The sequence below is a fragment of the Chroicocephalus ridibundus genome, chromosome 1 (assembly GCF_963924245.1).
Source record: "Chroicocephalus ridibundus chromosome 1, bChrRid1.1, whole genome shotgun sequence".
Taxonomy (NCBI): Eukaryota; Metazoa; Chordata; class Aves; order Charadriiformes; family Laridae; genus Chroicocephalus; species Chroicocephalus ridibundus.
Genome location: NC_086284.1, coordinates 68,976,079 through 68,993,711, shown reverse-complemented (window position 1 = coordinate 68,993,711; position 17,633 = coordinate 68,976,079). Strand labels below are relative to the sequence as shown.

General features: G+C 40.3%; 1 protein-coding gene across 2 annotated transcripts in view; it reads left to right on the top strand.

The window, feature by feature from the left end:
• Window positions 1-17,633, top strand: part of RASA3 (RAS p21 protein activator 3) — a 138,568-nt gene that overhangs the window by 102,488 nt on the left and 18,447 nt on the right. For both annotated transcript variants that reach the window (XM_063338386.1, XM_063338396.1), the window contains exons 6-12: window positions 2,022-2,102; window positions 4,813-4,885; window positions 9,200-9,279; window positions 13,254-13,358; window positions 13,861-14,017; window positions 14,854-15,002; window positions 16,974-17,088. In XM_063338386.1, the coding sequence (XP_063194456.1) occupies window positions 2,022-2,102; window positions 4,813-4,885; window positions 9,200-9,279; window positions 13,254-13,358; window positions 13,861-14,017; window positions 14,854-15,002; window positions 16,974-17,088 (760 nt within the window). The remainder of the gene's footprint in view (window positions 1-2,021; window positions 2,103-4,812; window positions 4,886-9,199; window positions 9,280-13,253; window positions 13,359-13,860; window positions 14,018-14,853; window positions 15,003-16,973; window positions 17,089-17,633) is intronic.

Here is a 17,633-nt window from a genome sequence, read left to right as displayed (position 1 = left end):
GAGCTGGAGAGTACAAACCTGGGAGAGCCACAAGCAAGTAGAAGTCATCCTGTTGTTCTTCTCCATGTTTTGTAGAGCACTCACAATTCAAGATATACAAGTGCTGAATGATTTATGTTGCTGGGTTCTCTCTGTCCACCTAATCATACTGTTTGTCTTTTTCACCATTGATGATGGTTGATGTGATAACTACAGAGGACTAGCCACAAACAACATAAAAAATTCTTTTATGTGGCAATATGAAAATAGGTCCTATCATTGTATATGTGTATAGTTAGGGTATGCTTATTTTTTTTATGTGGATAACTTCACACTTGCCGTCATTCAGATCCATCTGTGATTTTTATTGTGTAGTGATTTATAACCTCTACATGTCCACAAGTGTAGAACATGCTGTCTGGGATCACTTTCTATTATCTGCATATTTTTGAAAGGACTGCTTTTATTAAAAAAAGAAGCATACTCTCTCTGAACGTGCTTTCTCTGTGTTTGAATTTCACATAGCTCTTCCTGTATGGATGAGAGCTGGCTTGGAAACCATTCATCAACAGCAGAAAACTGGCTGACTGCTAAAAAGCCATTGAGCTCATTTTAAGGATCTTACAGGCTGCCTTAAGGAAGCAGTGGAAGGGGTTGGGGGGTTGGCACTGACACTTGGTGTACCATTGTTCTGTTCAAACAGGAAGGTGTTCAAGCCACATCTCAATCTTTGTGTACTTCCTAGGACTGTGTGAACCTATCTAGATTGTACCTCCTCTAGTACAAAACCGATTCCTGTATCGGTTCAGAATGTTAACTTTTTTCCTCCCTTTATGCAGAGTACGTCATAGGTCTGTAGTTAAACTGTATTTGAAGTCTACATCTTATGTTACCAAATAACTTGCTTTGTGGATAAAATTGTGGAGCACTATCTGTTACTGAATTTTTCTCTATTGATTTTTTAATATTTTTTTTTATCGAAGTTGCTGTCTCTGAAAGCAGTAAAATGAATATTACTTTTCGTGCTGATTTTATAGCACCTAGAAGTTTGCAAGGTATTTCACACTGCAAGTATAGTACTACTTACCTGCCCAAAGAGCTTCAGAGTTTGTCTTCACCAAAATTTTCCAGTTTTAATTGTGCAAATACATCAGCCCAGCAGGCTTACCTGTTGGAAGCAGAACTTGTTTCAGGAGTGAGAGTCTTGGCAACCGGCTTGTCTGCCTTTGTTTCCAATTGGTGCTACATTCCTCAGTGGGTTTTAACTTGTTAAACGTGAAACGCTTTTTCATTGTTTTTTGGGGTTGTGTTGTGTGGTTTTTTTCTTTTTTTAATAAAGAGAAGCTGGAGTGAGAGTGCAAAAGTGCAGATTTCTCACCGTGGCTTGCAGCAAACCCCAATTTGTTCTATTTTGTCCCTCCAGTGTCTCTTTGACTTCTTCATTGCAGAGCTGCTGAATGTGTTTCTTCAGTTTGCTGTTTAAAAGTTTTATGGAGAAAGACGGCTATTGTCATACTGTCTACTGGTCCGTAGTTAACTCACCTTTACAAATAAGCCCATGCCAAATCCTGTCAAAAGCACTGAGGCCTTCATGAATGTGATTCTGAGAAATTACTTGACTACTGCTGGGATCTGTCTGTGTCGGTTTATTTAATCTTTTGTTACAGAAGTAAATTTTGGTTATTTATTTTTTTTGTGTGTGAATAAATTGTCACAGAATTTTAAAGTGCTGACAGCTCCCATCTTGACAGCAGACTCTTATTTCATGAACCTTAAGTTGTTGTACTTGCATAATAAGAATCCTTTGAGTTAAGGTTTCTCTGTAGTTTAACAGTATTTTTGACCCTATTAAAGTTAATATTTAAGACCAAAATGTGTTTTCAAGTTTAGCTATAAATTTGAAGGCTTGTGCTTAGTGACATTTCAATTCCCTAGTGTAAAGTATTATGAAGCGGGAACAGGATGAAAATGCGTTGCTTTTATTTTCACTCCAGTCTCTTCCTGTTTCATTGATTTGATTGTTGCATTTTCTTCTTTTCTAGAGTTTTAGAGTGCCAAGGGCTGCCCATTGTGAACGGGCAATGTGATCCCTACGCCACTGTTACCTTAGCAGGACCCTCCAGGCAAGTATTGCACATACAAGAGCTTCCATTTTATAAGAATGGTTTCTGTTTCCTCTGTCTATTAGAAATTTGCATTCTCATAAGGACATATGGGAGTATTTAGACACCACTAGAATACATTAATTGTTGATGTGTGCATGTACGAACTACTGAATTATACAAGAGTAAGTAATTTGAGGCTTGTTTCAGTTTTGATTTATGTAAAGGTCTGAATAATCCCTGAATAATTTGAATATCCTGGAGTATGTAATTTGTGGTTAGCCTTAATTTGTACGTCTTCTCACCTCACAGTTGGAGGCCAGTTTTTGAGCAAATTTATTGCCTAATTTTGGGCAGAGGCAGAAGAGAAAGCCGAATACATCAACAACTTGCAGAGTATGCACGTTTGTATGTGAATATTTAGAGCCTTTTCACTTTCAAGGTGTGGCAAATTAATGTGTATGTTGAAAGCCCTAGGTGTCTCAATGCTACTATTTGATATATGTAATAGCATTGATAAAATTTGGAATGAGGTTTTAGTATTAAATTCTCCTGTTCTATTATAAACATTTCCCGTGCTATTGGGTGTCACTGTTCTGTTTCTGCTTATTTAGAGTCATCTTTTATGTCTGTGCCATGTTAGAAACAAAACAGCACTGCTGTAACCTCAAAGAATCCGATTTGGTACCATGGGTTATTCATAATATTTTACAATAATTTATTGAAAATATTATAAATAAGATGCATTCTTGACAAATACTTACCTTGCATGCAGAGGAGTCTTTGAGACTGGTCTGTATTCTTTGTCTAGGTGTGTTATGCCTTATCTCCATTAATGAGCTGTGTATTTGAGTTGTATGCTTTGATGTTTTAAGCCTATAACTTGTTTCATATGGTACTAGGTGACTATTACTGAAACTGTAAGGACATTTTTTGACTACTCCTGAATGTCCAAACTTAGCCTTTGTCTGCTTCCTTCCGCCCCCCAGTCTGGATAACGTATGACAACTGACAATGTTATTTCCCTTCAGAATAAGGAGCATAGCCTCATCATATTCCTATCTGGTTTTTTGGCGGGGGGAGAAGGCTTGCCTCCTATCTCCAGCAAGCAGCATGCAGCTTATTCTCATCCACTGCTTTGTAATTGCCCAATAATTGTGCTTGCCTTAATCGCCTCCCGTTCTACATCCTGCTTCCCAGTCCCCTCCCAGATGGGCTTATCAGTAAAGAGGTTGATTGGCAAGTGTGACTGATGAGATGGGATAGGCAATCCGCCCTACGTCCTGGAGGCGATTAGTCTCTTATCTCTCAGCTCCTCCTAGGAATAGTGGGATATTCTTAATCTGTACATCATTCTTCTCTCTGGATTTTTCAACGCCTCTCCTTTTAAAGTAGGAAAGCTGCTTTATTCTACTGCATTTATGCAATGCTGGTTTCAACAAATGTGCTGCTGTTTATTGTGTGATTTGTACTTACAGAGCCATCGGACTTCCTGACCAAAACTATTTCTATGCCTGTATTATATATGGGAAAACATTGTATACTGGTGGACTGGCCCATTCAAGTCACACAGAAAGCCTGTACCAGCACTGGGAATTAGACCCAGCTTTGCTTGACCTCTGTAAAAGAATATGTAGAGTTGTCCCGTTAATATAAGCAGTTACAAGCTATCTAAGCAGCTTTGCTGCATGAGAAATGGGGGATAGATTCTGGGATGAAATGATTAGTAGGTCAGTTTTCCACATGGCTGATGCGCCTCTCCATCTGTGTCTGTTTTATCTATGCCTTCTTATTACTGCACACAGGACATTGCGTGACACAGGACAACACACAGCTTTTCGCGTGTAGGTAATGAGAACAAACCAAGCGTAGGTTCATAACATTTGGAAATCATCAAGCAGCTGTTGGCTGGCCTGTGTGAAATGCATTGGCTGGCTTTAGCCCGATGCCAAGCAGTTAGATGTCTGTATTCTAAAAGGCAGGCGCAGGCGGATGGCAGTGCCCATAGAGGATGAATGGGCAGTGCTGAACTTTGTCAGGCCTGTTGCCCAGTGAGTGGTTTGAGGGGAGGGCTGCCATGTCTTTTTCCTACAGAGCAGTAGAAATTAAGAGACTTCTGCTCAGCCCTGCTCATAAGAATTCAACAACATAACATTAACTTGGTGCTATTGGGGCTGCAGGGAAAAGGGCAGTAATATAGCAACAAAAATACACTTCCTGAGAAAATCATTCTGGTTTTTTGTTAATTTAACACCACTGAAAAGCATGCATTGATTCCTCAGGGCAGGATTATAAAATATAAAACACAGAAATAGCTATGTCAGTCTCCTCTGCTTTTAAGGTATGAGGAATTTTTGAGTCACATCAAGACTGAGACCATCCCCCTCCTTCAAATGTTACTGCTCAGACCCTCATTCTTGCCAATTGCTTTGTACAAATATAAGATTCTTCTGGATCAAGCAAGTGACAAAATCAGGGTTCAAGGACTTGTTTTTAAGGGAGGATAACAAACTGTGCCTACTGCCACTTTAGAGAAATAGGCATGCAGTGAATCCCTCTCTTAAATGTATGCAAATGTGTATGCCTTGCTGTGCTTGGAGCCACATGGCATTCCAGTTTTATCAGATAAATCAAATGGATGACTATTTGTTCCTTGGTGGGTCTGTTCTCAGGTCACACTTCTGCTAATGTTGTTTTTTACCTTTTTTTTTTTTTTCTTTCCTTAATTCAGATCGGAAGCCAAAAAGACTAAAGTTAAAAAGAAGACCAACAATCCACATTTTGATGAAGTGTTTTATTTTGAGGTTGGTATTTCAAAGGAACGGGTGATAAGCTGAAATACTATACTGTAGATAGTTGGCACGGCATCCTGCTCCATGTTGTGCCAGCTGTCTTCTTTGGAGACTGTTTCAAAGTGTGGTGCAGGGGAAAGAACTACCCAGGATCAGACTAACTGTCTGCTGAGGGAGCAGTATATTGCTCAGGTGCTCTGTAGGAAAAGCTTCAAGGCGGGCACTTCTGAGCAGTGGGCTTTACACTCCATTGCGACTCACCCCAGGAGAGTTTTGAAAAGGAAAGTTAAAAACAAGATTTAAAAAGGAAAAAAAAAGACTTTTTTTTTTTTTTTTAGCCTGTGGTTTTATAGCTGCTCCACCCTGTCTTTCCCAGTCAATGGGAGGATGGTTATCTCCTAGGAACACTGAAAATTGCAGAGGAGAAATACACTTAAACTGGATGTTCTGGCTGTACCAATCTGCTGCAATACCAGTGCCTTTCCTACCAAGTGGGTGAAACCTCTAGAGCTTTATTTAATACAGAGCAATTTTAACAGGTCCAGTTAAGACAAAGTATAGCTTTTATGAAAGTGCTCATTTTGGCTCTTTCTGGCAAGAGTAGCTGTAATTGTGGTGTGTCCATACATATATGTGCATGTATTTATAATTTGGATACCTCTTGAAACTCTTCATTTTGTCTTCTAAAGTATGTGTATCTTTCTCTTTCTCTTTGACATCTTAGTCCCGGTCTATGCTTAGCTGTTCTATTTCAATAGATTACTCAAGAACATATCTGGTGTAATAAAGCTGATGAAAAGGCGTAGCAGTACAGTGCAGTTGGCATATCATTGAAAAGCCCTTTCTGGCCATACGGCTTGCATCATTCAGGTCCCATTTGCATTAGAGATTGTTGCTGGTATAGAGATGGCACCTAGGGATGTGTTTTCTCAAGTCAGTTCAGGGGCACAGGCAGCCACATCAGGAAGGAGAGCTGGGGAGGAGGAGCCATACAAGTGCTGTTACACTGTGCAGATCTGAAATGCACATAGCATTCTTGGCAGTGCCAGTGACGGGCTTGTTGCTGTCTTCCTCCTTCTACAAACCACCATCTTTGCCTAGAAGCTGATGGTTGTACTAACTAATCTAAGTTGGTCATACCAGCAGAAGTGTTCTCTTGTTGATGTAATGTATTTGGATTTGAGGAACAGATATAGCAAGTTCTTTATTGGCACTGCCAATAAAGGGTGGAAGCCCTGAGGGTTAGCCAGGGTAGCTAGCTAAGGTCATCCTTTCTCTGCTAACCCAACACATCTCTTCCTAGGATATAACTTCCCTGCGGGCTTAACTTTAGCTAGCAGTGAGCCATTGTGCCTGCTTGCCTGACTCCGTGAGGCTCTGTGGAGGTGCTGCATGGGCATGGTTGGTGGGGTCGAGATCCCATGGTACTGAGCACCGAAACGGCACTGAGGTGTCTGTGTCTTTTCTCAGGGCTGCCCAGGATTTCAGTCCATCACCTGGCCCAGAGCTGCGGCCTTTGGCAGTGACACAAGAGTGATGCTATGTGTAACTAAACTACAATGGGCTTCCTTATTCTTAACGTGGGCAGTTCTGGAGGCGTTTGTCAGCAAGAACTTTTTCACGAGAATGTAATCCATGAATTCAGACTGTAAAGCACAAAACTTCACCTGTCTGATTCCTCAGCCATATGTGCACTGCAGAAACAGCAAACGTTTGGTATTTAAACACTGAACTTCACAGGTGGTGCCATATTGGGAGAGGAAGGAGAGAAACAGAAAGCATCTTCCAGCTGGAGTTGTGGAGGGGGCTGGAGGCTTGCTTAGCTTGCCTTTATGCTGAGAGCTGGGTTGCGTGCAAGTATCAGCAGAAGCAAGACCTGAACTCAAGCCTGTGCCCCAGTTGTTCTGCTAACTCAGAGCAAAATGTTTTCTGTGTGGGTAAGAGCAGAGCTGGGGAAATGTCTGAATCAGCCAGAACTCTGAAACATAAACATACCCTTAGTGCAGACAGAGCCATCATAGATTTATGTCATTTTGAGAGTAGTTAGTACATATCAGGCTAAATGTCTCCAAGGAACAAGGTTCAGTAGAACTGCTATGACTGGGAAATACATTCACTAATGAGACATGGGCAGACCCGTGGCTGGTGCATGCTATCAGAGTGCTCTGATTCCTGTGGAGCTGCCCAGATTCATGCTGTTGACAGCGATTTCACTTACTGCTTCCAAACAGCTTCATCAGCTTTCCTGCAGTCTGCTAGCACAGGGATTGGTTATGCCTCCAAGGAAGAAGCTGATCTGTAAAAGGCAGTGAATGGGTGCTTTCCTTTCTGCAACCAAAAAGTTGCCCAGATTTAATTTTCTGAATGGAAAATAGCTTATCATTGGCTTGGGAGATCTAAGGGCTTATTTAAGGGGTGCACTGAGCGAAACTTGCACCTGATGGTTAGGAGCCATTTTCACCACCGCTCCAGCTGCAGCATGGTGTGGGGGCTTGGAGTTCTACATGCAACTACAAGAAAATGCCCCTCTTACGGGAACTGAAGGCGGTAGTGCTGGGGACCTGTTTGCAAACCTGCCTGTGCTGAAAAAAAATGAGCAGCTGATAAATGACTTGCCAGCTTTGCCTGAAGAAAGGGACCAACACAGCAGAGTTGCACCCCTTTTTTGTAAAATGGTAGGTGGCAGCTAGTTTAGCATTGTGGACTGGGAGTTCCCTCATCTCCAATTCCATCCTTGGAATGGATGGACTTCATACAGCTGCTTTTTTAGGAATATCACTCCTGAGCTGTATTAATCTGCACACTAAGCCGTCATACAGGTGAACAGACAGACCTTGTGCATGCAGACTCCAGCAGAACGTCTCAGCAAAGTGTTTACTTAAAAGGGATATGCCATAAGTTACACCTATGCTGTAACTTTAACAACTCATGTGTTACAGATAATAAAAGACTTAAAACTACTTTGCTTCCTTATTAAAAATTACACCATTAGCTTCCCAGTGGTGGTAGAAAATGTCATTTGCAGTTAACATAGCACAGTTTGCACTGTATGTAGGTAAGAAAATTTGTGCCAAGCTGCTGAAGTTGTGGGCTGTATTTAAATCCTCTGTGCTCTTGGGCTTATAGGTGCATTTGATTGAACTAGTCTAGAGGGTTAGGTTTCCAGTGCTGCTAGTACTTTTTAGTTTTTATGTATCGCCTTGAAAATGGTGTCTGCCTCACATACACACAGAAAAAAGGCTTTGTTGAGTGTCTCGTGCTGAGGATTCTTTTCTGGTTCCTCTCCACTTTGCAGCTATATCTTTGCCTCCCTTGTTTGTACCATCTGCATCTGATGTACAATATAAAACCAAGCAGTCAAGTTTACAATAAAAACTAGATTTTGTGAGTGGGAAGTATTAAGCCACAAGTGCATTTAAACCTACAATAAAGTTCAGCTTCTGTGTGCAGCCAGGAGCTGAACCCACACATCATACACACTTGCATTTGATCAGTTCCTGCTGTGGTTTCAGCTGGGTGGGGTGGCCTTTTTCTCAAGTTTCTGACATACTGTACAAAAATACAACCATCAAAGTCTTTCTATAATCATGCTAGAAAACAAATTTGAAGAAATGTTGGTACAAAACTGTTTTTTTTTTTTGCTTATGCTCTACACTTACAGCTATCTTCCCACTATTTTCCACCCATCCTTTGCCATTTATCAGTCTTGCAAATGTGGTTGATGATGAACTGTGCACCTGGTTCTACATTCTGATATGCATAACACAGCCTAGTATCTCTTGGACAATTCATCAGCTTGGTATTTTTTTGTATGGGCATGGTAAATTGACTTCCAGGACATCAATACAGGCAGAACTTGCCAATTTTAATTGGATCCACTGTAAAATGTTTTTAAGAGTGGTTTTGGTTTTTCTCCTCCTCTTCAGAGTGCCTCGGGCCATCTGTTTTACAGCTGTATTTAAACCCCAATTATTAATTGCCTTTTTATTTCCCTAGAGAGATTGTAAAAGTGGTACTCCTTTCCGCGATTTTTTTCTTTTGTCAATGTAAACTCAAAAGTACTGTAGTGATGTTAAGGTTGTCCTTTCTCTGTAAATCAACTATGGAGTATCTAATTACTCTTGGATATCACTGTGTGACCACCACTTTTATATAGTCAGGAATCTGTTTAGTCAACAGGTTTATTCACATGCGTGAATGTTTTCAGAATCAGGACTCAAGTCACTGCTGATAGTCAAAGGCTGTGATCTTCCAGAGCTTTGTACAAGTAACATTGGAATGCTTTTGTATCAGATCAAGTTGTTAAAGTCTCCTGCTTTTTATTAGGTCACAAGACCCAGTAGCTACAACAAGAAATCCCATTTTGATATTGAAGATGTTGATGAAGTTGACAAAATGGAGATTAGGTAATATAAATCACTTTATACTAATAAATTTGTCTTCCAAAGTTGTGTAACTTTGCAATAGACTCAGTTTTCAAAGTGGCAAGCATGGGTTTACTGTTGATAAATCAAGATGAGTCTTCCTCACTGTATCTGTATGTTCATTTACCTCCGCTGTCCTGTAGATTGTATCTGAATATGTGTGATGGTTCTGCTGGGGGAGAGATCCTTATTATTTTCCTTGGTATCCTATATACACTCATTGTGTATACTAATGTGTGGTTGTCATTAAGCATAGCCTTTTATGTCGGGGCTCCCCTTTCCTCCCTCCCTCAGTTCCCCAAGAGAGCCCAGAAGCTCTATGATGCTCTCAGTTAAGGGTCTGTTTTCTTTTATCACTTTATTTTAGCAACCCATATAAGGTCCTTCTTCTCTGAAAGGAAACTCTTGAACTCAGAGTTTCTCTGGGGCAGAGGCAGTTTCTCTTCTCTTTAGTCTGCAAAACTTTAACCCCTTCTTGCGAGGCTGTGTCTGATACATGTGAAATCCATTGCACAGGAAAGAAGCAACTCTAATTTCACAAACAAAACAGCACCACTCTACTCCCTGCCACCCACTTAGTACTGCTTTGAAAACTGCTGAGGCCTGTCAACAGTGTCTGTGGGGACAGGTGAATAGAAAGAGTGGAGAGGAAACAATAGGAGGTGCAAAACCTAAAGGTATCGTGTCATACCATCACATACATTGAAACTTAGAGACTTAGGCCATCTGGTGATGTGGATGCACTGTAGTTGGAAGCTGCTGTATCTGCATCAAGTGGTGAGAAATCTTTATGTTAGGATTTGGAGGGAGAAAGGCTGAGGGAGAATGGTGGCACCCCCTTCCTCCCCAGGTATTCCCACTAGAGAGGTGGTGAGGGCTTATCTCCCAAAACATTCCCTAGTCCCTTCAGAAGCACAATTGGCTGTAAGGAAAGGAGGGGAGACCGGGAAGGGGAAACAATACTTGCTCCCAGCAAGCAAGACGCATCTGTGTTCACAAATGAATGGACGAGGGCTGTTCTAATTTGGTGGTCAGCTGCTGATTCATGTAACCTGTTAGTGTAGTATTGCAACACTACAGGACCATTAATGGATTTGTGTTTGCCATGGCTCTGTGAGATAGGAAAGCGAAGCTTCATAGGTGAGAGAGGTGGGAGCTGTACTCTGTTTCTCCGAGAACATCTGCGTCAGGCAGTGCAAAGGTAACTGGTTTAAGGGCAACCCCCAGCTAATTCATGGGAGAAAGGGCAAAGGTCCAGATTCAGTGCCATGCTGCTTTGGTGGTGTCAGTGTTGCAGCACAGCAGATGACCTAGTCCTAGCACAAGACCATACTTCTGCGAAGCTTTGCATGGTGCAGGCAGGTATGAAGTAATGTGTCCCATATCCCATGGGATGTGTGTGATGGAATGGGCAACTGAACAGTGTCTTGGAAGTTCCAGTCTAGTCTTTGTAACCATGATGCGCAGACACGCACTGATTTTAAATGAAAGCTAGGATTCTCTGATAGCTTTGTGATTCTGGAAGGGGACCCTAGGCATTGGTGGACAGCAGTTACTCATTGCTTAATATTTCATTTGATTTTTATTTTGTACTGCCAGACGAAATGGAATGATATAGTTGTTCTACATTTTCTGGAAAAATAACTGTCTGCAATGATAATGTATGTGGAGCTGAGCTTCAGAAAAGTCTTTCAGTCCTTAAAACCAACACATAGTGTGGTAAAGATGAATAGTTTGTGAGGAGGCTTACAAAATAGTTGGGAAAAGATTAATCACTCAAATAATAGACAAAAGCAGATAAAGCGTTAGTTGTGGTTGGGCAAACTCTTTGCTCAGAGGTTTTGTCCCCTGTAGGACAGAGTGTTTTTGTTTCTATCTCAGGTTCCCCTTCCACCCCCGCTCACTTCCTCCGGTCTATTTAGTCAGTCAGATTGCCCCCATGCCCTCTGGACGGATCATACAATTTATGGGTTTGGGGGTTTGTTTTCTTTTTCTCTCCTGAGAAAAATACCATTCCACAGGGTAAAGAGGAGACTTAGTCTCTCATGATTTCTCTCTAAAGCTATGAAAGTTTCTCTTTTTGAGTGGGTGTAGGAAGTTGCAGGCAGGGCATATCAACACTTAGGGACCAGATGTTCTCGTGAAATTCATTGTTTCTCCTCCCCCTCTCTGTTGTTTCTTTCTTTGACTACAGTCTGACCAGTTTCAGAATAACACTTAGCATAATTTGCCTTTTAAACAGCTCGGGAAACAGTAATCTTTTAGACTCTGATGTCTGTGTATTATGATTTTAAAAATGCTACTTATGCTTAATACTCCAAGGGCACAAAATAATAATTTCAGAATTTGCATGCCTACTTTGCTTACTGTGTAGTGTGAGATCTACCTTGAGTTGTTAGTTCCTCTCCTACAGATCCTTTGCACTGATTTTTTTTCTGTAACTTAAGTTGCTGGGGGGGGAACACCCTTTGGCTGCGTATGTTTGAAAATGTTATTGCTAGTGGGCATCTTGAAAGAATTTGGATGAACTAGAAACTAGTAGCCTGTAAATGCTTGGTAAATTTTAAGTTTGACTATGTGTAAATAAACTTCTCAAAAGATTCCTCTCTTCCTGAAGCTGCTTTTAGCCATCTGAATTAGTTAGCAAGATAGTAACCAACCAGATATGGAGAAAGAGGAGAGGAGGATGAATTCTCAAAGAAGTTTTTTTCCTTTTGGGGAATTCTTGCCCTGCAGTAATACTGTCAAAATATCAGAGTTTGAAAAACTTTACCCAGCAGGCATGCAGTGTGAGCTGATGGTATGTCTAGTGTATGAAACTTGATGCATGAGACACTGTTGAGAGATACAGGCCTCAGAGGATTTAAAAGTGGCGTCCTCTGCATTTGCATAAGGTAGGATAAACCTTCAGCAGGACTATCAACATCCATTCCTTGACAAGCCTCCTGTGACTTGCTTGAGACTAGGAAGGTTGTGCAAATACATCCATAATTGGAAGACTTTGCACCTTATCCAAATTAAAGTTGCTCTTCTAAAAATCTTTATTATTTGAAAACTTGTATTTTTTCCCATATATCTTTTTTCCCCAAAAGTTTAAGGCACATTCAGTCTGTCACTTAGCTGTGAAATTCTCAGCTAAGCATGTTTTATAATAAAATGCCACTCAGAGGAAACCTTAAAATATGTACAGAAAAAACCACCCTGGAGTTTGAAACCCTTGCTTCAAGGTGGGGATTGTAGCATTTATCTACAAACGCCAGGTTAGACACGAGTACTTCTGCTTTCAATCTCAGTGCAGTTGTTTAACATCCTAATGTTAAAGAGCATGTGAAAGAGAAGGAAATACCATCTAGAGATACATACCAGAACTTCCCAAACATTGAGAGACTGAGTGCCAAAAATTGCATAGGCTTCAGTCAATACACAATTTATGCAGAATGGTAGAACTGTCCTAAGGTTTTGAGTATCTGTACAGAACTAGTTTAGGTGCAACAGATTTGTAAGCTTGTAGAGCACTGGGAAGGACTGTGTAGACAGTATTCAGCCTAACTCTGTAAAGCTGCCACTTAGCTGGTAGTAATCCCAAATTAGACCGGGACTAACAATATGGAGTCCTTAAATATCTCTGCACTTTTTTCCCCTGGTGTCCATTATCTGGGATAGCCAAACAGCCCCCTGAATCTTTATCAATACGGACTGTGGAAACAGTACAGACGAGGGAAGGGTAGTTTAGATGATTTTTTTCACTGATGTTTCATGGAGGTGAATTGCAAGGCTCCAGAAATCTAAGGTAAGGTGGTCTCTTTACTGTTTGGAAATCATTGTTGTACAGTTTTGAGACTTTATAGCTCATAGGCTTGAGGAGAAAAAAAATAATTGAAAACTACGTTGGGATTATTTGTTTTTAATATTTTTATTTATTATGAAACTTTTAAAGTTATTTGGTTTTATTACAGGGTTGATCTTTGGAATGCCAGTAACTTGAAATTTGGAGACGAGTTTCTAGGAGAACTGAGACTCCCTTTGAAATTTCTCCGACAGTCTAGTTCTTATGAAGCATGGTATTTGACATTTTTCTTTTGGAGAATAAGTAGAAACATATGTCTGCTGTGAAGACTTAAGAGTAATTACTGCTATGTGATAAAGTTTAAATGGATTTAATTTGTATCTTTTTTTGTAAGCAAGCCAAAGTAATCTTAGCAAATGTAAGAACAAGAAGTTTTGATAATGTGATATACAGAGATTTCAGTCTGCCTCTGTATTGCATGTGGGAGTTCTAATGGCTTTATGATATTATTTACTGCAGTTCATCAGCAGTGCCGTAGTTTTAGTGTGTGGGTTTTTAATCATATCTACACAAATCTTTATGATCAGAACTTCCCATATTGCAGTTAGTGCAAAATAGACTGGCAAACTTAATTAAAAAGTCTGATTCAGAACTCTCAAGAACTTGAAACATATATAAGTATTGTGTGTATCTGTACGTTTTGTATATGTTCATGTACAGCCTGAGATAATCTTGTGTTTCAGCACAGATTTTCTGTCTTGTTTTTTGCATATCAGGTATTTCCTGCAGCCCAGAGATAATGGTAACAAGTCATTGAAACCTGATGACCTCGGTTCCTTAAGGTTAAACGTGGTTTACACTGAGGACCATGTTTTTTCCTCAGACTATTACAGTCCTCTTAGAGACCTCCTGCTAAAATCTGCAGATGTTGAGGTAATTTGCTTGCACTGTTTATTCTTCACCTGCAGATGATCCTCACAGGGGGTCTGTCTCAACATTTGGCACTATCTTGCTGGCATCATAGTTGTGTAATTAGCAGGGTCCTCAGCTGCTTCCTTCTCAGACCTGAGGGCCTTGTTAAGCTCTGCATATCCCTGCTGCTTGTTTTCAGTCCTTGCAGAGAAGATCTTTATCTGCATGCAGTATGGTGGGTGAAGGCACACCCAGAAACACCAGTGGTTTTAGTAGCAGCATATTCTCCGTGGCTTTCTAATTTTACATGTGAAAATGCAAAGTAAACTTCAGTTTGATCAATTGGTTTTGCTTTACTGGAAAGGAACGGATTTACTTGCATAATTAAAAAAAAAAACAACAAACCCAAAGCAAGAGCTAATCCTGAAATGTCAGAGGGTTGGACCATGTGTGCTTTTATGTATACTTTTAGCACTTGTAACAGTCCTTTTTTTTTTTCAGTATAAGAACTGGGTTAGGTACTTACTGGGGCTTCAAATTGAGAAGGGTTAGAATTCTTCCACTTCACTTGCTTCCAAGGCAACAGTGATATTCAGTGAAAAGACAGCTATTAAAAATGGGGGGGGGAGAGACTGTACTGTAATAGTTTTTAAATTGCTGCCCTCTTGCGATCAGAACTTAGAGCCAACAAAAACTGCAATGTAACACCCACCCATGTAATGTACAGGCATGTTTGGGTAACTGGCCATTGCAAGTGTTGTGTGGTGTTCTGCATTAAGGAGCTAATGGGAAAAGAATGAAGGGGTGTTTCTTCTGGAAAGATCTCTCAAAAGTTTTTATTTCTTTCCACTGTTCAGCCTGTTTCAGCATCAGCTGCACACATTTTGGGAGAAGTTTGCAGAGAAAAACAAGAAGCAGCCATACCTCTTGTCAGGCTTTTCTTACACTATGGCAGAATTGTGCCTTTCATAAGTGCCATTGCGAATGCTGAAGTGAAGAGAACTCAGTAAGTACCAAAAACCAAATTGCTATCAAACATACCTACTCTGTGTTGGCTAGCGTTAAGATCCTCTACTCAGTTTATAGAACTAGAACTTTGTAATTGCAAAAGAAAGTGTTGGAGTTGTTCCTGTGCCTCCCAGCTGAGTGGCAGGGTTCCTTATAAAGGCATTCACTGCTCTGAAGAACTGGTGAGTGATTTTAGGAGGAGTTCCCATCATGTTTTGCGAAGTCTGCTTGCAAGACTTTTCTAAGGTCTGAGAGCAGGGATTTTCACCCTTCTCAGTCTTGATTATATTTGATGATAACTGTGAAATCCTACATTACCTTCAGCTGTTAATATGAAATCATTTCAGCTTTATAGTGTGCTAATAAATCATCTAGTGCTGAGTAAAACTGTTTGTTGAATTTGTTCAAAACAAAAAGTGTGTTTTTTCCTAGTCATGAATATTTAAGGAAAGCTGTGTGTCTAATCTTTCCAGTTAAAGGGCTGAGGAACAAGGATGAGATTGGATCTGGCAGTGGATAGCAGAAAACAAAATCTTTTTTCTGGTCACTTCTTATAAGTCCCTTGTTTGACTTACCAGTGTGCTGATAATTTAGTAGTGTAAGATCTAGTATTCACACCAGGCAGGTCCTAAAGAACATTTGTTGCCACGAGCCTCGTGCCTATGTTGTCATGCTCTTGACCGACAGTAGAGGAGACAATTGGGAGTCAAAGGGAATGACCGATATTGACTCTAAAGTAGCAGCTTCCTCAGTACAAAATAAAGTCTTTGTGTGGGCTGGCTTTTTTCGATGTGTCTGAGGAATAGAGTATTTTTGTTCCTGTAGGTAGGTGTATTTTTTCTGTGCTGCAGGTTGGCTGAAACAGCTTGGTTGCTGCAGTATGAGGCAATTTGCTGCTCCCTGGTCAGTCGTGTTCCTGTGATAAAACAGCGAAGATGGTGTTTGTTTTCAGGGCTTTCTGGCATTTGTAACAGGCAGTGAGCTTACTTTTTTATGAAGCAAAATGATGAATCCAGCAAAGTAATTCATCCTGTTATTCACTGCTTGTAAATGGGTACAACTGTAGTAAGCTATAAACAACAGAAAAGACATCGGTGTGTGTACAAGAACAAGCAAATAAATTCATATCCAAGTTTGATCTGCTGTCAGTAGGCACAGGTTTTAACCGTATGGGTGTAGATGAGACCATTGATTATGTACCTATCTGCATAATGTAAATTGCTATACAAGGAATGAACTTAGTTGCATTCTCAAAATGCAAGTAATGCTTAAAAAGAAGTACACATGATAGTGCAGCTAGCTGAAGCTTAACTAATTACAGTGGCCGTATGGCTAGTACAACAAGAATTCAGTGCAAGTGGCCTTTTCAGTAGTGTGAGAGTTTGCATGGCATCAGCTATCCACACGGTTCTTGGGACAGAATGGGGGTCAGCACTGCGTTTAATAGTGTTATCACAGGACAGTGCTGAAAGTCACTTAGAAAAGATGGCTATGTCATTGGAGCTGGTGTTTTCATCTCCCTCCCAGCTTGCAAGTACTCATTTTGTAGGAGAAGGTAGTAGGCCACGTGTAACGTCCAGTGTTGTTGTGAGACTAAAATCACTGCCTTCTTCCCTTACTCAAATTACCGCTGTTCAGCAGCACGTGAACGCGGGCACATTTTTCCCTGCTTATATTGTAAACCCCTTTGATGTGAGCCTGCGTGTTGCCATATGTTTGGATGGTACACTGAGCACACTGCGCTAATACAAAGAAGAAAATCTGTAGTCCCTCTGGACTTACCATGACTACTGCTTTTCTCTTATAACCTAGAAGTGCACTAAATGCTATGTGACTGCATTTAATGGCAGGCTGGTGTCAAAGGGAGTTTTTGTTTGTGCATTCCGTCACCTTTCACTGCTTCTTTTATTTCCATATATTAGCAGTTTATTACAGAGAGACTAAATTACAGAAAATTGTTCACTTCCAGAGATCCTAACACCATTTTCAGAGGAAACTCATTAACTTCCAAGTGCATTGACGAGACAATGAAACTGGCAGGGATGCATTATCTGCAAGTTACACTAAAGCCAATTATAGATGAGGTAAGAGCAGTTTAGACTGTTTATTTGATAAAATGTCACTGTAAAAGACCTTCAGGGAGCAGATACTGTTTATTCCTTCCTATTTTAAGATGATTTTGTTCGAATAATTCTTAAGAGCCTATGTTAAATTTTTCTATGTTAAAATCCTGTGTGTTAGTTTAGCCACAGCTGAGTCACCCAATTCAGAAACAGTTGGATTGTACAAAAGGAAAAGGAAGTTTCTATTTATTTAACTACATTACTCTGTTGTATAAAATCTAACATTTACTGTTTCTGAGAAATTAATAAATGAATAACTTAGATGAATAAAGAACATATACAGCAGAAGGCTGCTGGGAAGCTATAAGTAATACATTTAATCCAGTGGGTATAAAGGAATAAAATTAATCTAGATAACTGTGTATTGTAACAATGGTTTATTATCTATCCAGTCCAGAATGGTGGGTGTGAGAGTATTTCAGTGCAGTGATTGGGCAATACTTTCAGACCACAGACTTCCTTTAAATGATTTGACAATTTCTTCAGCTGTTGCTTTAATGTTTCGT